Source organism: Daldinia caldariorum (genome assembly GCF_022478825.1).
Source record: "Daldinia caldariorum strain CBS 122874 unplaced genomic scaffold F4812scaffold_1, whole genome shotgun sequence".
NCBI lineage: Eukaryota > Fungi > Ascomycota > Sordariomycetes > Xylariales > Hypoxylaceae > Daldinia > Daldinia caldariorum.
Window position 1 is genome coordinate 1,391,406 of NW_025953037.1, and position 17,101 is coordinate 1,408,506.

The following is a 17,101-nucleotide window of genomic DNA, read 5'->3' on the forward strand; positions in this document are numbered from 1 at the left end:
AAAAGAGCAACGTATAGTATCGTATAACGTTGTCAAGGGGCGGGACGGGAGTGGCGTCTCGTACCTAGGTTAGGAGGTATGTATGCTATTATCATGACTAAGACGAGATGTGAAGGAAATGTAATTTGCGCGTTTGCTTGCGACTATGACCTGTGCATTGTGAATGCTGGTATAATACAGGTTAGGTGTCCAGGATGTTTTATAGCTCCTGCTTCCTGGTGTATGAGTTGCTGTCCTCGTGAGGTAGCTGCGAAGAGATATTCTCGCGAGCTTGGAGGAAATATGAATGAGGCTTCATGTTGTCATTGGGTCAGGTGCTTTACGTTTGAGTCCTGTGTCGATGGGAATGATTCTGGCGTAGACTAGATAACCATAGGTGCTCAAGATTTCCTTACTTTATTATTATTATATCACAAGTCTTTAATTTAGGTATTAATAAATGTTTACGTTTATAAAGCATCTCATTCTAAGTTTTATGAATTATATATACGAACTAGGTATATAAGGTATATATGTAGGTATTCACTATTCTTATTCCTCAGGATTCAATAGTATCTAGGTACCAGGTACGTAACACAATTCTTTCTATATTAATTCATCTGGTGGATGAAAGTTATACTTGGTAAATACCAGCCTCCATAAGAGACAAAAAGCAAGTACTGCTAATCTGCAACAAATTATCGTACACATCGGAGGTGACGTCATCAACTCACCATCAATGGCGTGCTATGAGACTCTGAGACTTTTCTTCGTCAACGGTAACGTTTTGTGAGACACGACAGAAACTCAAACACATATCGTCGCTCAGTATCACAATAACACAACTCCTATTCGATCCTATTCCTTTTCACTTTTTATTATTTTATTTAATTCCTAAAAGAAAATGTCTTCCGTACTCGTAGTAGGCGCTACCAGAGGCCTAGGGGCCGCATTAGTGAAAGAGTATGCTTCGAACCCCGACACCATGACGTATGCAACTACACGATCCGAGGCTACACCGGACGGATTCCCGGATAGCGTCAAGTGGCTCTCCGGAATCGACCTTACCAACCAGAATGTCGGAGACAACCTCTCGAACCAGCTTAAGGGAGAAAAGCCTCTAGACATTGTAGTAAGTTACATACCTACGTTACTTTCTGCGGAATCATATACTTCAGGTACCTACCTAAGTAACTAACCAACTTTACTACTTTACTTCCAGATCATCAACGCCGGACGATTCATGACCGAAGACTTCTCCGAGTCCGGCGGGCCCAACTGGAACGACGAGCTAACCATGTACACGACGAGTTCGATCGCGCCGGTCTTTATCGTGCACCGCCTCGCGCGCGACAACCGCCTCAAAGCCGGGTCCAAGGTGGTCCTGGTGTCGAGCGAGGCGGGGAGCATCACGCTCCGGCACGAGAAGGAGGGCGGCGGGAACTACGCGCACCACGCGAGCAAAGCCGCGCTAAACATGGTCGGGAAGCTCCTGAGCATCGACCTCAAGGACAAGGGGGTCGTGGTTAGTATCGTCCACCCGGGCTTCATGCGCACCGAGATGACCAGAGGCGTCGGGTTCGACAAGCACTGGGACGAGGGCGGCGGTAAGTTATGTACCCTGACCTGACCTGACCTGACCTGACCTAACCTGAACCCGGAGGTAAGGGGAGAGAGTGAGGGGGCTAATTCAGACATGTGATTAATTTTTTTACTTATTTCAGCCGTAACTCCTGAGGTGGCCGCGAAGAGTCTCGCGGAGTGGGCAGAGACGCTAGATCTTAGCAAGTCTGGGGAATACTGGGCGCCTCGTGGACCACGTAAGGGCCCTCTCCCCCCCATCATTACCAACTTTTATTTGATTTGATTTTATCTGCCGCTGACATTCTGTGCAATTGACAGGAGATATTGGCATGGCCGAGATGGTGCTTGGGAAGAATCTTGAGACCCCTCTGAAATTGCCTTGGTAATGCGAAAGCTTCGGGGAAAAGGGAAGGGGGGGTTCGTTGATATCGATGCGCACGCTTTCTTGGTCGATCAAGTGATTAAGCCTTTTGAGGTTAAACTCAAAGATGAGAGAATAAAACTTTTTTTTGATCATCCTCTTGATCGCTACTTCAGCTTCATGATAGTACTATGGAGTAGTAGGTGTAATTTAATACAGCCCAACATTTTACACTAGCAGAATACCGTCACAATAAGTGTCCAACGCCATTTTACATTCCACCAACCATTTCAGCGAATACTTGGTAGTGGAATACGCGCGTTTTGACGCCATTCTGACTAGTAACTCCGATGTTCCTGTGACCTGTACTATACATAGTAGTAGGTTGCGTGGACAAAAAAAGGGGGCAACGGTAAAGAGAAGGGGATCGGCGTTTAGCAGATGGGCAAGAGGCAGGACTACCCCACAGATATGCCAAGGAATTAAATTCGAGCGATGTGGGGGGGAAATCTCTCTCGGCTACAAAGGCAGACAAGGCAGAGACAGGCTAAGAGGAGGAGGGAGAAAAGTAAGGTACCATGTAGCGTAGCTTCCATGCGCGTTTAAATGGGCATGGGCAAACTTCATATGAAAAAAGGGGCCCCGTCTCGAGCCAAGGCTACTAATTGGAGCCCAAGGGACAAAGTGTCAACTACTAAAATAATAAGCCAGAACGAAGCTTTAAGTAACTAAGGCAATTAACACATAAGTATAATTACCTAATGTATTAGATCGATTGTTAACCTTGCATTTTTAATATTTGCCGAATTGTACATTAGGTATAGACATGCACACATAATATGCGGGTTTGTCCGTAGATTGCCAGTGGGTTATGGGTGGTGCTACACGTGCGATACCTAGTGTATTATTACCAGGTATTTAGGTTAGGTACATACCTGTAATGTAGATGCCAGGGGTAAATGCGCCCTTGGGATAAAACGAATCGCCTCTTGTTATTTTTTTCCTTCTTACCTCAAATATTCGAAGTAGAGTGTTAGAAATTAAATACACGTGGTTCGATACCTACTATTGGTTTATTCGTCTATTATGTATTATGTTCGTAATGTATAAAATAGGTAAGACTTTCTAACGTAAGAACTCATAGGATGTGCCGTTGGAGCCAGGAGGAATATCGGTTAAAGGTCGAACTCATTATGGAAGCCAATTCTTACCTTGGCTTGGGTACCTAATATATCTATATTACTATTATTATACCTATGATAGTGCACATGCCTAGTATTAAGCTATTAAGCTTATTAATGTCTGATCTACCTATTAAATGACCTAATGTATTGCTTGTCAGGTGCCTTACATGATTATAAAAAAAAGAGGATTACTACCTATGTAGATACGAACTGTATTGGTACCCAGAAAAATGCTTGGTAATTTAGGTAGCAATTTCATGGAAGAATAGCCATAGCTAGAGACAACTTTGTCAATGCGCATTATACTACCTGTGTAATGTCCTGCCACCGCTCGTCGCTTGCCGCCTGCCGCTCCAACTGACTTGGACTACGGAACGCTGCGCTCCTTTACACTAATTCATCCCGATCGAACTGTGAAGCAATATTATCTCTTATATTACCTATGTTATGTGTGTCCTGAAGGATTGCTGAGATATCGATACGAGTTACAGGTTGTAATAGGTAAGTTACAGTGCTTACAGTGCCCTTTTAGGTAGGTCCTTACCAGCTTTACTGTGTTTGCCTAGCGCCTTCTACTGTACTGGAGGAGGTACTTTAATATTACGTACATGCGTTAGCAGGTTGGGTACATTCTATTAAACTAAATTCATCTTGGCTATTCCATTTTAGTGCTTCCGGTCATACATTAGGTACCTGGGATACCGCGGTAGCTACGGCGCATCTGTTGCTCTTTAACAAATACCACTAACCTCATTTCGATAACGTTGTAAAATAATATAAGGTTAGCCCACACCTCCTCAAACTCAATTGATGAAGCTCTTTTTTGTCCTTTTCCGAGTTTGGGTTGTACCTATTGAATTGCAATCTTCCTCTTTTTGCCTGCATTCTTTTCCTTCTTCAACAAAAAGACGTCAATAGGCAATACCCATTATTAATACGGGCCGGATAAGTTGTAAGACGAAGTTGAAGCGCCCCGCTTGGCTTCTGTTTCGGCGATCTCCAACCGACGTTCCCCTTGTCATCCTGACAGAAAGGAGCCAGGACAAAAACCACCCCATCATAAATCAATTAGAGCCCACAGCAAGATACAGTACCTTTTCCACTTAACGCTTCCACTTATTTTTTTTAGTACCTGTCCCTTAGTTTAATAGGGGTCTTGGATCGCGAATCGACCGGGAGTAAAGGGGGGATCTTAGAACAGGAACGGGAACAGAAAAGAAGAAAAAAAAAAGAGAGAGGAGAAATGCTAAGCTAAGGAGCTAAACCAAGGAAAATCTCGTCACCCGATCCTCGAAAGGAAAGAAGACCGACAACATTTAATCGATTATTTACCAACTACCGACGGTAACACAACCTCGTACCTCCTCTCCCGCATTGCCCCAAGCTTTCGAGCTGCAAGTTTAGACTTCGAAAAATATACTTGGTGCAACAAGGCAGCAAGGAAGCAAGGAAATCGAGAACCTACGACCTGACCTGACTTGCCCTCGTCGTATTTTAGTACTAAAAAAAACATCTAGACGACCGCGGTGGTTTTCTTCTACTCGCTTTTCCGTCTAGGTTCCTTGCATGAGCAGAACACCCTAACGCGCGTTTCCGTAACAAACATCTAAAATCGTTTTCCACCGCACTTATCCGTTCGACCCACGAAGGTGACCACTACTACCAACTACCAACTACCAACCACCAACCAAGCACCTTGTTCGCCTTTCACTTTCAGCGTCTATCGCATTTTTCCTACTTTTACGTCCTACTTAAAACCTAGCTCTACCTATCAATTCGATTGGAGGTATCTTATTAATCTTTTATTATTCCCGAAGGCGCCGCGCCGCGTCACGTTTCAAGCAAATAGTAAAGCGTCATCGCTTCGTCACGATCAAACTTGGCGAATATTCCACCATCTCACTATCTCCCTATCTCCCTGAAGATCGTTTATCCATCTCTTCCAAACCCCTGACGCATCACCTACGCCAAAGCTTCCTGCAGAGTCCGGGTTGCGTTATCGCACAAGTCGATTTTCGAACCCCTAACCGAGCCAACTTATTGGTTGACAAGAGTAAAAATCTTGTCAATCAGCGACTGTGAGAGGTATTTCTAAACCTTGATCACGGTCAAGGGGTAAAATATTCCCTGCGAGATACGGAAATCTGCAACCAGACAAAATTATAAGGACGAAAAAAAAACAAGGAAATTCAAACACCATGTCCAGTCAATCGGCAGACCTACTAGGTAAGTAAAAGAAAGCAAGCAAGATAATGCGATGATGATGGTGATGCCTTAAGATCCGCCCTCCCCTTTCCATCCCTTCACCCCCTCCTTTTTTTTTCTTGCATCAATATCAATCCTATTCTTATTATTATATTATTCTCTTCTATATTATTCTCCTACGATTAAAAGGAGAGAGTTTCAAGGTGCAAGTTGGTTGTGGTCCACTTTATGGGACAGGCCGTCTGTACCTGTTTCATTTGTAGAGATTTGTTGTTTCACAATTGCCTATCACTGTCATCACTAACCATCACTGACCACCACTGGCCATTACTGGTTACTCCCCCCCTTCCTCCCCCCAATTATAGCGAACCTGCAGTGAAGCGAACCAAGCTAATCATCTCTTTCTGTTTGTTCCCTTCACTAGGTCTGTATGATGATAATCGCCAATCCACCCAATCCACCCAGTCGTCTAACCTGACGCTTAATCTTTCCTCAAACAACCCCTTTCGCAACCGTGCGGCCTCGCCTAACAGTCTTGTCTCCCCTCCTCGTTCTCCATTTGATGACCCTCCTCCCCGACCAACTTCGAGAAATCCTTTCCTTGATCTACCATCTACCAGTTCTGCGACTGCAACTTCATCCGACACTATGGCATCATCTAAGGATCGCAAGTCTTTCACTGCCGAAGATCTATTTGTAAGTTGCCTTCCATGCACAAATGGTCGCTGGCAGTATTACTGTCTACCTAATTACAAACTACAAGCAGATTTGCTAATATCTATATTTGCATTTGTAGGACAACTTAACTCTTGACGATGGTAGTAGAGATGCGAAATCACGACCGGCTCCTGGCCGACCGGCAAATCGTCCTCCCGGACCGCGAGGCGAAAACAATCCTCCCCGTGGTCGCGGTGCGCCACCTTCCTCATCTCACAGGCCCACGCAGTCGCAAGAAGAAGCTTTGAGGTCTCGCCGAATGCACAGCGTTTCGAACGGAGGGGAGAGAGCTCTCAACACCTCCCCCAATAGAAAGCAGGGAGATCATCGCCCTCGTCGCAACAGCGATTCCTCAATGATAGAGAAGCCGTTGACAGAGGAGGAAAAGAAAGCACGTGAGCTTCGACGCAAGGAACGTGAGCGACGCCATCGCGAAGGCAAGGACAAACCGCGAACCGGCCGAAAAATCGATATTATCGATCAACTCGATGCCACGAGCATTTACGGAACAGGATGTAAGTGATTATGGTACCAACTAATCTCAACCCACCTACTGACCAACCTTGCTTAGTATTTCACCACGATGGTCCTTTTGATGCATGCAACCCGCACCGAAATCGTAAGGGTAGTCGTCGTGCGCCGATGCAAGCATTTGCTAAAGACTCTGCCAACAATTCTATTGGAGGCACGGGTCCCTTGAATAAGAGGCCTGATCATTTGCAGTTCATGGGCCAGGAGCCTCACGACGCTTCTACCATGTATGGTAGCGTTGCTAAGGAGAGGTCTGCAGGAAGCAAGAGCGAGCCCGCCCTCTTTGATCCGAAACAGGCGAACGAATTTGTTGTTGGCGAAGAGACGCTCGGACTTGGTTCTTCAACATTTTTGGAAGGCACCCCGGCTACCCGTTCTGCGATCCAGCGCACCCAGGCCGAGACGGCGCAAGAAGTCTTGGAGCAGGGACTGGGGCGAAAGAAGTCTGTAGTGCAGCGCTTCCGAAGCATCAAGCGCGCCCCTCGCGAGCCACGCGAATTCAACATGGATGGCGACCGCTACACTCCCAGGACAGGCGATATGCCCACCAGTGGTAGCGCCGGTGAAAGGAACCCCTTCTTCGCCGAGTTCGACAGGGCAGAGGAGCACATTTCCGTCAAGCGTAAAGATTCGGATTTGCCATCTCCCTCGACGCCACCGGTGCCTAGCCTCGAGCGCCGAGGCACTGCTGATGGGTCGGAGTCCCCAGACGGGGCTAGACAGCAAGGCAATGGGTTTATGTCGCGTGTGAGGAGCTTGAAAGGACGACGACCACGACCAGATGTCCCCAACAGAGACGTTCCGCCCGCGCCCGGTGTAGCTATGTAAATTTCACGGAGGTTAATGCAGGTACCTCAGTTCTGAGAAATATTTTCATGAGGTAATCGATATTCATAGCTGCTACATCTTCGAGTCGAGGTTGTCTTCTCAGACATTTTGAGCGGTGGCGGGGCTCCGTTGCGTTTCGAGTTTAGCGCATGAAGTGCAGCAAAGCTCACGATGAATATGCCCTCTGACTTTTCCACTTGAAAATTCAAGGTTGAAGTGTTAAGGAGGCGGGATATAAGGAAGGCTATTGTTGATGAGGGGCCAGTCAGCTACACATGGACACTCACTCTATGGGCCTCGACTTTTGTGTCAGGATAGGTTAGGTTAGGTAGTTTCTTGAGTTCTCTTAAATAAATACCTAAAGGGAGAGAGTAGGGCAAGCCTACCTATAAGGTATTCTATGAGCATAACTAGTGGAAGTGGCAAAGGCGGAATAGTTGATGGGAGGAGACATGGCCGGGCTATCCCCCCAGGATGCGAAAAATTGATGCAGATTGCATTGAGCCAAATCGAGGCTTTGACTATGCGGTGGTTGCGCTGATTATCGGGAATATTATTGCTGTCTTAAGGATTATGACATTCGTTGTAAAGTATCTCCACTTTTCGGAGCAACCTTCATAATATATTTTTATAGACCACACCTACCTAATACCTTTATGTATGTTTGTGCTACTCTAAATTTGTTATTAATCTGTATTTCCAGTGTTTGATTATTCTCACTAACTACCTAGGTACCTATTCTATAACCTGGAATATATATGCATGTTTACCTATGTTAGATAACTATGTCTGACTTGTACAGTTTTAAAATTGAATGGAGCTAATAAGCTCCTCCAAGTTACTAATTATTCATTTTCATTCATTTTTTCATCTTTCAAAATTCTCTACTGAACAAACCTAACAAGACTCTAAGAAATGTAGTGACTCTTTTCTTCTTGAGTTGACGCGTGGAAACATGGACCAAGACCCCAACACCAACACCAACGGGGACCCGCTGGCGTCGTTCCTGGAGCCAGTATCTGGGGTGACGCTCTACGAGATGGAGTCGGCGCGCCGCGAGGGTCTAAACCGCCGCGGGCGGGTGTTAAAGACGGGATGCGCCGAGGTGGACGACGCGGTCCTGCTAGGCGGGCTGGAGCGCGGGTGCGTTGTGGGCGTTAGCGCTGAGGATGTCGAGTTTGGACTCCTGGTAAGTTTAGGTACCTCCTAACCTAATATATCAGGTAACTAGACTCAGTCTGTTACACGTTTTCCCCAGTTCCCCCCGTATGATCGAAATTATATTATGACTGATAATGGTTGGGGCGGTGGATAGGTTGGACTGCAGACTGTGGCGCACACTTTGGTGCTTGACGACGAGGGTGGGAACAGGCAGAGAGTAGCTATCGTCACGACGTTGACGCCGGCGGCCATCCTGCCCACGCTGAGAGACGTGGTTAAGGCGCAGGTGCGGGTTCGCTTGGGCCCGACGGCGAATCAGAAGCAGGAGGTGGTGAGCGCGGAGGTGAGACGCTGTCTTGAGAGGATTTCTATCTCGAGGGTTTTTGATGTCGAGGGCTTGTGGGAGGTTCTGGGCGAGCTTGAGACGCCGCCTGCTCGAGGTCACGATGACGGTGATGGTGGTAATAATGCTGTTCCTGGTGGGAAAGAAGCGGAGATAGCGCCTACTACGACCGCTACTGAAGGAAAGGGGAATGTCTCTCGCGCTGAGCTGTGGAATTCACCTCGTCCAAAAACAGCAAAAGAGGGGAATAAGACGGTAAACCATAACGCTCCTCCATCGCCATCGCCGAAGACATGGCGAATGGAAGTTGCTGACAGTGAAGACGAAGAAGAACTAAGCCTATCATCGTCACCACCAGGACCACCAGAGCAGCAGTCGTCTGTACTGCCACCACCAGAATCTCCTCCAAAACTACTTCCATCCCTTTCACCTCCTATCGAACCAGCCCTACAAACCACCACTACCACCACTACTACTACTACAACACCAAATCCCATATTGTCGAACAACCAAGAAATACCCTCACACATCCCAGACCTAATCCTAATAACACACTTCTCCACCCTCCTCGCCAACCTCTTCACCCGCTCCGCCGACAACAAGCCCCACGCGCACGACTCCCTGCGTTCACTATCTTCTCATCTCCGGTCCCTGGCGCGGTCGTCTTCTTCCGCGGGTCCTCTCGTCATGCTGCTTAACAGCACCACCGCTACTTCTCCTTCTCCTTCTGCTTCTGCTTCTGCTTCTGCTGCTCCTCCCTCCGCATACACCCCCTCGGCGAAAGACAAGCCCCAAGACCCGACGCTCCGGTCCGTTTTCGTCGGGAGAGGCGGGAAACCGGCTTTCGGGGCGACGTTTGCGCAGTTTGTCGATGTGCACTTGATGTGCTCGAGGGTGCCGAGGACGAGGGGGGATGTGTTGGCGTTGGGGAGGGGGGTGGGGGTAGGGATGAAGGAGGGCGTGAGGTGGTGTTGGGTTGTGGAGGTGTTGCTTGATGAGGTGGGGGTTGAGGTAAAGGTAGAGGATGATAGCGGTGGTAGTGGTAATGGTAATGGTAGTGGTAGTGGTGGCGATAATAAGAGGATATGGAAGAGCAGAGAGCAGCGCTGGGGTGCGGTAGATGTGCGTTCGAAGGTTAGGCTTGTCGATGCCGTTTTGAACGGGTAGACAGGATCGTATGAAATACGGCGTGGTTACCTAGAGGTATTTATGGACAAATAGTCACTCAATCAATCATATAACGGGATTTAATACCTAAGGTACTCCAAGCTAATGCTTCACAGATCAAATCCTCGTAAGCTTATTTTACGTTGTATTCATGCGAATCCTAGATCTAACGAACGTCGCTTTCGTTTTGCGTAATGCTGCATACCTCATACACGCTTGCCTGCCAGTCCTATTCTAATACACTTTTCTGAGTGGTGTTTCTACCAAGCCATCATGCTTTCCCCCTTTCCCATTCGTATACTCATCAGAGAGAATAATGCTACCTGGATTTTCCCTTCCAAGGCCCGGGTTCATCTCAATCTTTCACCTTCCTCTCATCTCATCTCATCCCATCCCACTTTACAACTCACCAACCCCCTCATCCGCAACATCTCCACCCTTCCCTTCATCATCACCCTTCTTAACAAACGGCTCCAACCTCTCTACCAGCTCCTCCACGCTAATCTCCCCTTCCCCCTCTTCCCACGCACCCCCGTGGTGGCGGCGATTGTGCGGCGGGATCAGGACGTGGTCCACGACCTGCAGCACGCCGTTCCGCGCCAGCGCGTCCTGGATCGACACCACCACCCGCCCGTTCACCTTGATCGTTATGAACCCGAACCACCGCGTGATGTCCACCGCGAGGTGCGCGTCGCCCAGCAGGCTCGGCAGGTCCAGGTGGTAGTGCCTGGCGCCCTTGGTCCCTACCTCCTCCTCCTCCTCCTCGCTACTACTATCTCCCGCATCCTTGCCTTCAAAACCGGCCTCGGCGAACGCGGCGGCAGCCGCTGTGCCGGGCCCGTAGTACGCGTCCGAGTACAGGGTCTCGTTGGCCACGACGTGGTACGCGAGCAGCGCGCGCAGGTAGCGCAGGCCCTTGTCGGTGTTGAACAGGAAGGCGTTGGCGGCGGGGCCGAGGCGGCGGAAGGCGGTGTTGGTGGGGGCGAAGACGGTCAGGCCCGTGAGCGTGTGCTCCTCGCCGTCGTGATCGTGGTCGTCACCGTGGTGCTTAAGGCCCGTCTTCTCGGCGGCGAGTTCTAGGGTCGAGAATTTACTCGGGAAGAGGGAGATGAGGGCCTTGGCGGGCGGTGGGGGCACGAGGATGCTGTCGACGCCGTGGATGACGCCGTTGGTGGTGTGCTAGATTGAAGGAGGGGGGAGATGCGTTAGTGAGGGGTTTGGAATTGGGGAGGGGGAAGGAAGGGGGGGGTGGGGTGTGCACGTACTAGGTTTGCGTAGACGACCTTGCTGTAGAAGTTCAACTTCACGCCGAAGAGCCCGACACTAACACGTAGCCGCTGAGGTCGTCCGCCCAACGCCTCCTCCTCGAGAGCCGTTGGGATAGTATGGTGGACGAGCACGCGGCCGGCGGGGTAGAAATCGGGCACGACGTGGTACTTGATCAGCTTCTCGAGAAACTCCTTAGGCGGCTTGTGGTCCTTGTCATGGTGGGGGATCTTTTCGAAGGCGCGATCTAAGGGGACGAAGGCGGTAACGTTGGTCGAAGTACTGTTAAGCTTCTCAATTAAGTCCGGGTGGTCATCGAGCAGCGCTGCGAACTTCTTGGTGTAGTTCGAGGTCTTAATGGCCTGGTATACTGTTAGGTTGGTGGCAACTCCATGGCCGTGGCCGTGTCCGTGCCCAGACACGGAGTAGTCGGACGGCGCGAGGAAGTCGGTAATCTCGGATCCAACTTCAAACCCCACTTTGGGGAGCGAGCTGCTTATCTTGCTAGCCTGCTCCTCTAGAACATCTAGCGCAGTCTCGAAAGTGTTCTCCGCAGACGAGAGGAAGTCATTAAGGCCGTGGACGTGGTCCCACCCTGACGACACGGGCTTCTCTGCCTGCTGTTGCTGCTCAGTGTCGAGGACGAGCTGCTGAGCAGCAGCTTCGTCCGGGATGACGAATGCGGCGGCCGTAGCCACGAGGGGCAATAAAGCAGTTGAATATCTCATCTTGGGAGACGAATGGCTCTACTTAGAGAGGCAATTAGGAGGTTCGGAATCTACGGAAGTGGGAAAATTATTATTATTATGTCTGGCTCGGGAGCCTCGGGGGGTTATAAATTGATGTCTTTCCACTTCCCACTACAATGGATCTCTGACGGCTCTTGACGTCAAGCTCGTACGGAGGAGCGGGTGAGATACAAAGAGTCCCAAATTGATCGTGCAATTAGGGTCCAGGGGTGGTAAGAAAGAAGAAAAAGAAGAGGAGGAATAAGCATAAGCAGTAACAGACTTCTCTATTCAAATACCTACCTACTGTATCCAATTACCTTGCTCCATTGGGGGTAGGGCTGCTTTTAGCTAGGGCGCCTCAAGACGCTCGTCAGAGGTTGCGCAATCATCGTATTGCGGCGTAAGGTGATTTCTCCTTGTGTTGGCGTCATAATTGCTGGCTGGAAGACGCCTTACGTATTGCGTTTCTGCGGGTTGAATCTCATTGGTTCTCGTCGAAAGGTCTATCGGGTCCAGACAGGCAGCCAGTACTAAGCCTGGCCGACTAGGACAAGAGCTTTCGTATCCTTGCTGCGGAGTTAAGGGGATCGGTCAGTTAAGGATCCCGTTTCCCGATTAGACGTCGTTTAGGTTAGATATATTTTTTAGGCGGTGGCTTGAATATCAAGTAGGTATACCTAAGTGTTCGCTTGTGTCTTAGCCAAATATTGCCTTTTATCCCCCTTGTTAGGTACCTCTTATATGTTGAACTCCACTGTAGAATCAATACTATTGGTTGAAGCTTCACACTCTCTACGTTCTGGGTACTAAGTTCCGAATGTTGAGTCCTGATTGGACAATCTTAACAGAGTTGTCCAAACAAGCGAAGACTTCGCTATTTGATAAACATAGCCGCAACTAATCTTGGGTATACATTTTAAACACAGGCGTGTGGAATTTTGAATACACTCTTGTATTTTCAGCAGTCTCTTTGCTTTTAATTTATAATTTGGTTGTCTGAAGACAATTATTTTCTTGTGGTTTCTAACTGTCACTTGCTTATACTCTACTACTAGGTTGGTAGCAAACCACCTAGACATATCATATTTTGCTCTTTCATCCTGTCTACTAGAAGTCGATCCTGCGGCACTTGTGAGGTTCTTTGAATCTCCAAGGACACAGCTAGCATTCGCTACTATTCATAGCGAATATTTCTCAAAGGGCTCTATTTCTAAGCCTGGTGATATTGACTTTCATGCTGTATAGAGAGTATAGCATCGCTGGGCAGTTGCAGACATTTATGGGACAAGTGATAGAGATGACAAGAAGGGGGGGGCTAGACCTTGAACACCCATGAAAGGGGGAGAAATGGGCAAAGCGGACTAAATCTATCAGGCAAGTCTGAGTGAGGCTGACGGTTATCCTACTACGTCACCCATGTATCTACTAGGAAACACTAAGGTACAGTAGTAAATAAATCCTCCTAGGTTATTAAGAGAAGTAAACCTACTAACCAAGGCACTTAAAGGTAGCAGATGTGCTCCAATATTTCCAAGACCTGAACACGCTCGTGTATAAGTCACGACTAGAGCATCTACCTCCCTAGATATTCAACTTAGGTTAGGTACTCAAGAACTCTTCCAAAATCCTGTTGAACTTCTCCGGGTTCTCCCAGAACATAAAATGGCTACCCCCCTCCCCCTTCTCAAAAATCTCAACCCGCCCCCCCGTCTGCTTTCCAATCCACTCCGCCCCCGCCGTCGGGAACAAGCTCCCCCGCCCGGCGACGGTCAGCGTAGGCACGTCGATCCGCGACATGACGTCCCTGTGGTCGAGCGCGACGTGGTCCGCGATCAGCGCGGCCGCGCCCTCCCGCGACGCTTTCGTCTGCTGGGCGAGCGCCCACTCGACGTCCGCCGGGTCCGCCTCCGGCGTGAAGAAGCTGCGCGACAGCGCGCGCCAGGCCTCCTCCCACCCGGGCCCGCGCAGCGCCGCCGCGATGTCGAACCGCTGCGCGGCGGTGAACAGCGCGGACGACTCGGCCGCCTGCGAGGGCGCCCAGGTCGGGTCGATCGTCATGCACGGCGCCTGGTCGACGAACACGAGCTTGGCGATCCGGTCGCGCGGGAACAGGTCCCAGTGGGACCAGAGGACCGCCGCGCCCATGGAGTGCCCGACGAGGACGGCGTCGCGCAGGTCGAGGTGCGCGAGCAGGGCGTCGAGGTCCGCGGCGAGCCGCGACACGCGGTACCCGAACGACGGCTTGTCCGACTCGCCGTGGCCGCGGTGGTCGTAGGTGGTGACGCGGAACGCGGTTTGGAAGTGCTCGACCTGCTTCCGGAATTGCGCCGCCGTCTGGACCCAGCCCGGGATGAACACTATGTTGGGACCGGACACCGGCCCGTCTTGCCAGTATCGCAGGCGCACGCCGTCAGATACAGTGACGTAGCCGGATGTAGACGTCTCAGTGGCCATATTTTCGAGTAAATTACCTTAGTATCAAGTGAGGTAGCTAAGTCGAACGGCAATGCCAAGCTAGAATTTACAAGTACGACGTCTTACCGTCACCGCCAATAATATTTATACACGCAGTTGGGAAGCAGTCTAAGGTATAAGCGTCCCCACCAAGCTCACATGCGGAGAGTCTAGGACTCGGAATATTACGCAAGATATAAGACCGCTCAGTTCCACTCTCCTGCTTACCCAGTCTCCGCTGGGAATAAGCCGGACGGCAGAATGCCGCTCCCTGAATAGATCAGCAGCCCCACCGAGTCTTACGGTGTCGAATATCCCCTAGGGAAGGGATTTATTAATTGATAGCGATCCATCAGGGTTGTCTTATTATAAGTACCCGAGACTGAGTAACGGATAAAGCATCGTAATACGACGTTTATAGAACATAAATGTGTAAACTACAGGTAAGTATTTACTAACGGTCAAGTAATAATTAAACTTAATTTCTAGGCAATATAAGGTATCTCTATTATGCTCTGTAACTAAATTCGTCAAAGAGATTCAAACAGAGTTGGTAGTGTGTACCTGGTTCGCAGCTGGGCTTATAAGGAGTGTTAGTATAACTAGGTACCTAGGTCCTTACTTCATAGGGACCTAGTTACGAGATCTCAGTGATTATCACGAGGTGGTCTTTTGAAGTGTGGCGATAATCTTATTTTTTTTTTCCTTAGGGATCTCTAAATCTGAGTAGGTAATGAAAGCGAGTGACTACCTAACATAACTAATATATCCATTTAAAAGTTATGCTGGATTAGCGTCACTAATTTGAAGCTCCGTAAGACGTGATGTCAGTAGGCATTGGTGTTTGGATGGATTTTGAGCGTCGTCATAATCATCATCATCGCGACGTCTCTTGGGGGCCGTGTCCAAGCGGACGGTAAAGAAGTCGTTGCAAAACTGTTTCAGGTAACTATAGCCTACATAGGAATGGCCGTGGTCGCCCCAGTCAGTCCCCCATGAGTTTCGCACGATAAACAAATCATCCTGCGGAGTATTGCCAGGTATGTAACCAACTGCTAGAAGTGAATGTCCAGCTCCCTCGTCTCGGTCCTCCATGTAACTCGGTGTTTCTATCAAGAGGAAGATTATCAGATCAGACTAGAACTAAAGAATCATCATCTACCTAACATACTTATTATATAGCCACTCTTTTCATTGAATCTTTTCTTGTCGAACTGGTCGTACACGTTCATTGAAAAGATGAAGGGGAACCCGCTGTCGAGACACTCTATGAGGTTTTCGTATAAATTTTCCAAATCAATCCGTTTGTATGTTGCAGAATAATGCTTGGCGTTCCGTCGTGCATATTTATCAGGCTCTGTTGCAGCTTTGGCATTGCGAGGGAACCTACGAGTTTTCTCGTCGCTTCTGCTGCATACGTAGGACCAGTGTTGCTCGTCGCAGACGCCTTTTAACAGAACAATGAGCGCATTCCTAACGCTGGTGCCGACATCATATTCGACTGACCCCCGAGGGTTTTCGTTATGTTCTGTATTGCGACGAGCATAGTACCAGATGAATAGCCTAGAGGGTGAGAAGTTGGATTCGCCCCCCTTTCTGACTGCAAACTCGAATGCACCAGCTACAGCATGAGCAACGCAGCTACGCATATACGATTGATCGTAAGCCTGTGAGAAGTATTTTCGAAGGTCAACACGCAAATGTACTCTGTTTTTAACTGAACTTTTAGCAGTACCGTTAACGTGATATATCGTCCAACCAGTCTTGGGTAGTATAAGGGACCGGATGGATAATCGCGTTCTGCTCGGACTGATATATATGTATATATGTTAATATTTGGCCTAGAGCGATAGCAGGTACTACCAATTATTTCGCTCACTTCTTCATATTTTAAATCTTCCTTGGCGTTCTTCTTGGAATTACCGTAGGGTTGCTTGCTTGATCTAATGAACGTTTGCCAGCTATATATCGAACCATGAGAACTAATTTGTGCACTGCTGTATCAAACTGATATAACTTACAAAGGCGCTGGCGAATGAACATCTTCGCAGCTGTCAGATGTACGGATCGCCTTTTGGTCTTGAGCATTACGAGGCCAAATCCAAACAATAGGTTCGATATTAGTCGCTTTAACAGCCAGATTGGCCGTATCCTCCATAATGCTTTATAAGAATGTTGAACGCTATTCAAAAGCTATCCTAACGGTATTGTGAGCTCAGCTGTAGAAATCAGATTGGAGGCAATCATGATACCTATCAAGTAGGCATTTATACAATATTATATTATACTTAGGTGGCCAAGGTATCATAGATAGTTACCTAAGGGTTTAGGACTCCAGATGAGACATCTAGAACAAAATATATTTCCTCCATGTACATGCTAGTTTCTGCAGCTTATTATAAAGTCCCTCGTAGAATAACGAAGTTTCTAATTATGTCTTCTAGGTCCACCTCGTGACACAGGGTTTGACACATGCATATTCTTCGAAGGTCGAGATCACAATTTGACTAACTCGCATGTCTATAAACCGAGTACTCCTCTTTGAACGAGTGAGTGCATTATAACGAGGTAGACCTACGAAGCAAGGAAG

General features: G+C 48.6%; 6 protein-coding genes across 6 annotated transcripts; 3 read left to right on the forward strand and 3 right to left on the reverse strand.

Annotated features, from left to right (window-relative positions):
- Positions 1 to 496: 496 nt before the first annotated feature.
- On the forward strand, positions 497 to 2,074 carry F4812DRAFT_409164 (oxidoreductase). Its single transcript, XM_047932420.1, has 4 exons — positions 497 to 1,111; positions 1,202 to 1,586; positions 1,704 to 1,799; positions 1,882 to 2,074. The coding sequence occupies exons 1-4, from the start codon at positions 884 to 886 to the stop codon at positions 1,947 to 1,949; spliced, it is 777 nt and encodes a 258-aa protein (XP_047794819.1). The 5' UTR covers positions 497 to 883; the 3' UTR covers positions 1,950 to 2,074.
- Positions 2,075 to 5,961: 3,887 nt separating this feature from the next.
- F4812DRAFT_454318 (Pal1-domain-containing protein) lies at positions 5,962 to 7,389 on the forward strand (the record flags this gene model as incomplete). The annotated part of the gene is made up of 3 exons (XM_047936626.1): positions 5,962 to 6,009; positions 6,110 to 6,545; positions 6,602 to 7,389. 3 exons carry the CDS (start codon positions 5,962 to 5,964, stop codon positions 7,387 to 7,389), a joined length of 1,272 nt encoding a protein of 423 aa, XP_047794820.1.
- Positions 7,390 to 8,344: 955 nt separating this feature from the next.
- On the forward strand, positions 8,345 to 10,060 carry F4812DRAFT_454319 (uncharacterized protein; the record flags this gene model as incomplete). Its single annotated transcript, XM_047936627.1, has 2 exons — positions 8,345 to 8,578; positions 8,705 to 10,060. 2 exons carry the CDS (start codon positions 8,345 to 8,347, stop codon positions 10,058 to 10,060), a joined length of 1,590 nt encoding a protein of 529 aa, XP_047794821.1.
- A 128-nt stretch (positions 10,061 to 10,188) lies between these two features.
- On the reverse strand, positions 10,189 to 12,719 carry F4812DRAFT_409178 (FAS1 domain-containing protein). The gene is made up of 3 exons (XM_047932421.1): positions 12,358 to 12,719; positions 11,326 to 12,104; positions 10,189 to 11,239 (listed from the first exon to the last, which is right to left on the reverse strand). The coding sequence occupies exons 2-3, from the start codon at positions 12,052 to 12,054 to the stop codon at positions 10,460 to 10,462; spliced, it is 1,509 nt and encodes a 502-aa protein (XP_047794822.1). The 5' UTR covers positions 12,055 to 12,104; positions 12,358 to 12,719; the 3' UTR covers positions 10,189 to 10,459.
- Positions 12,720 to 13,182: 463 nt separating this feature from the next.
- Positions 13,183 to 14,652, reverse strand: F4812DRAFT_464631 (alpha/beta-hydrolase). Its single transcript, XM_047938361.1, has one exon. The coding sequence runs from the start codon at positions 14,509 to 14,511 to the stop codon at positions 13,657 to 13,659; it is 855 nt and encodes a 284-aa protein (XP_047794823.1). The 5' UTR covers positions 14,512 to 14,652; the 3' UTR covers positions 13,183 to 13,656.
- A 639-nt stretch (positions 14,653 to 15,291) lies between these two features.
- F4812DRAFT_454322 (uncharacterized protein) lies at positions 15,292 to 16,669 on the reverse strand (the record flags this gene model as incomplete). Its single annotated transcript, XM_047936628.1, has 4 exons — positions 15,292 to 15,620; positions 15,683 to 16,178; positions 16,391 to 16,472; positions 16,533 to 16,669. 4 exons carry the CDS (start codon positions 16,667 to 16,669, stop codon positions 15,292 to 15,294), a joined length of 1,044 nt encoding a protein of 347 aa, XP_047794824.1.
- Between the last annotated feature and the right edge of the window lie 432 nt (positions 16,670 to 17,101).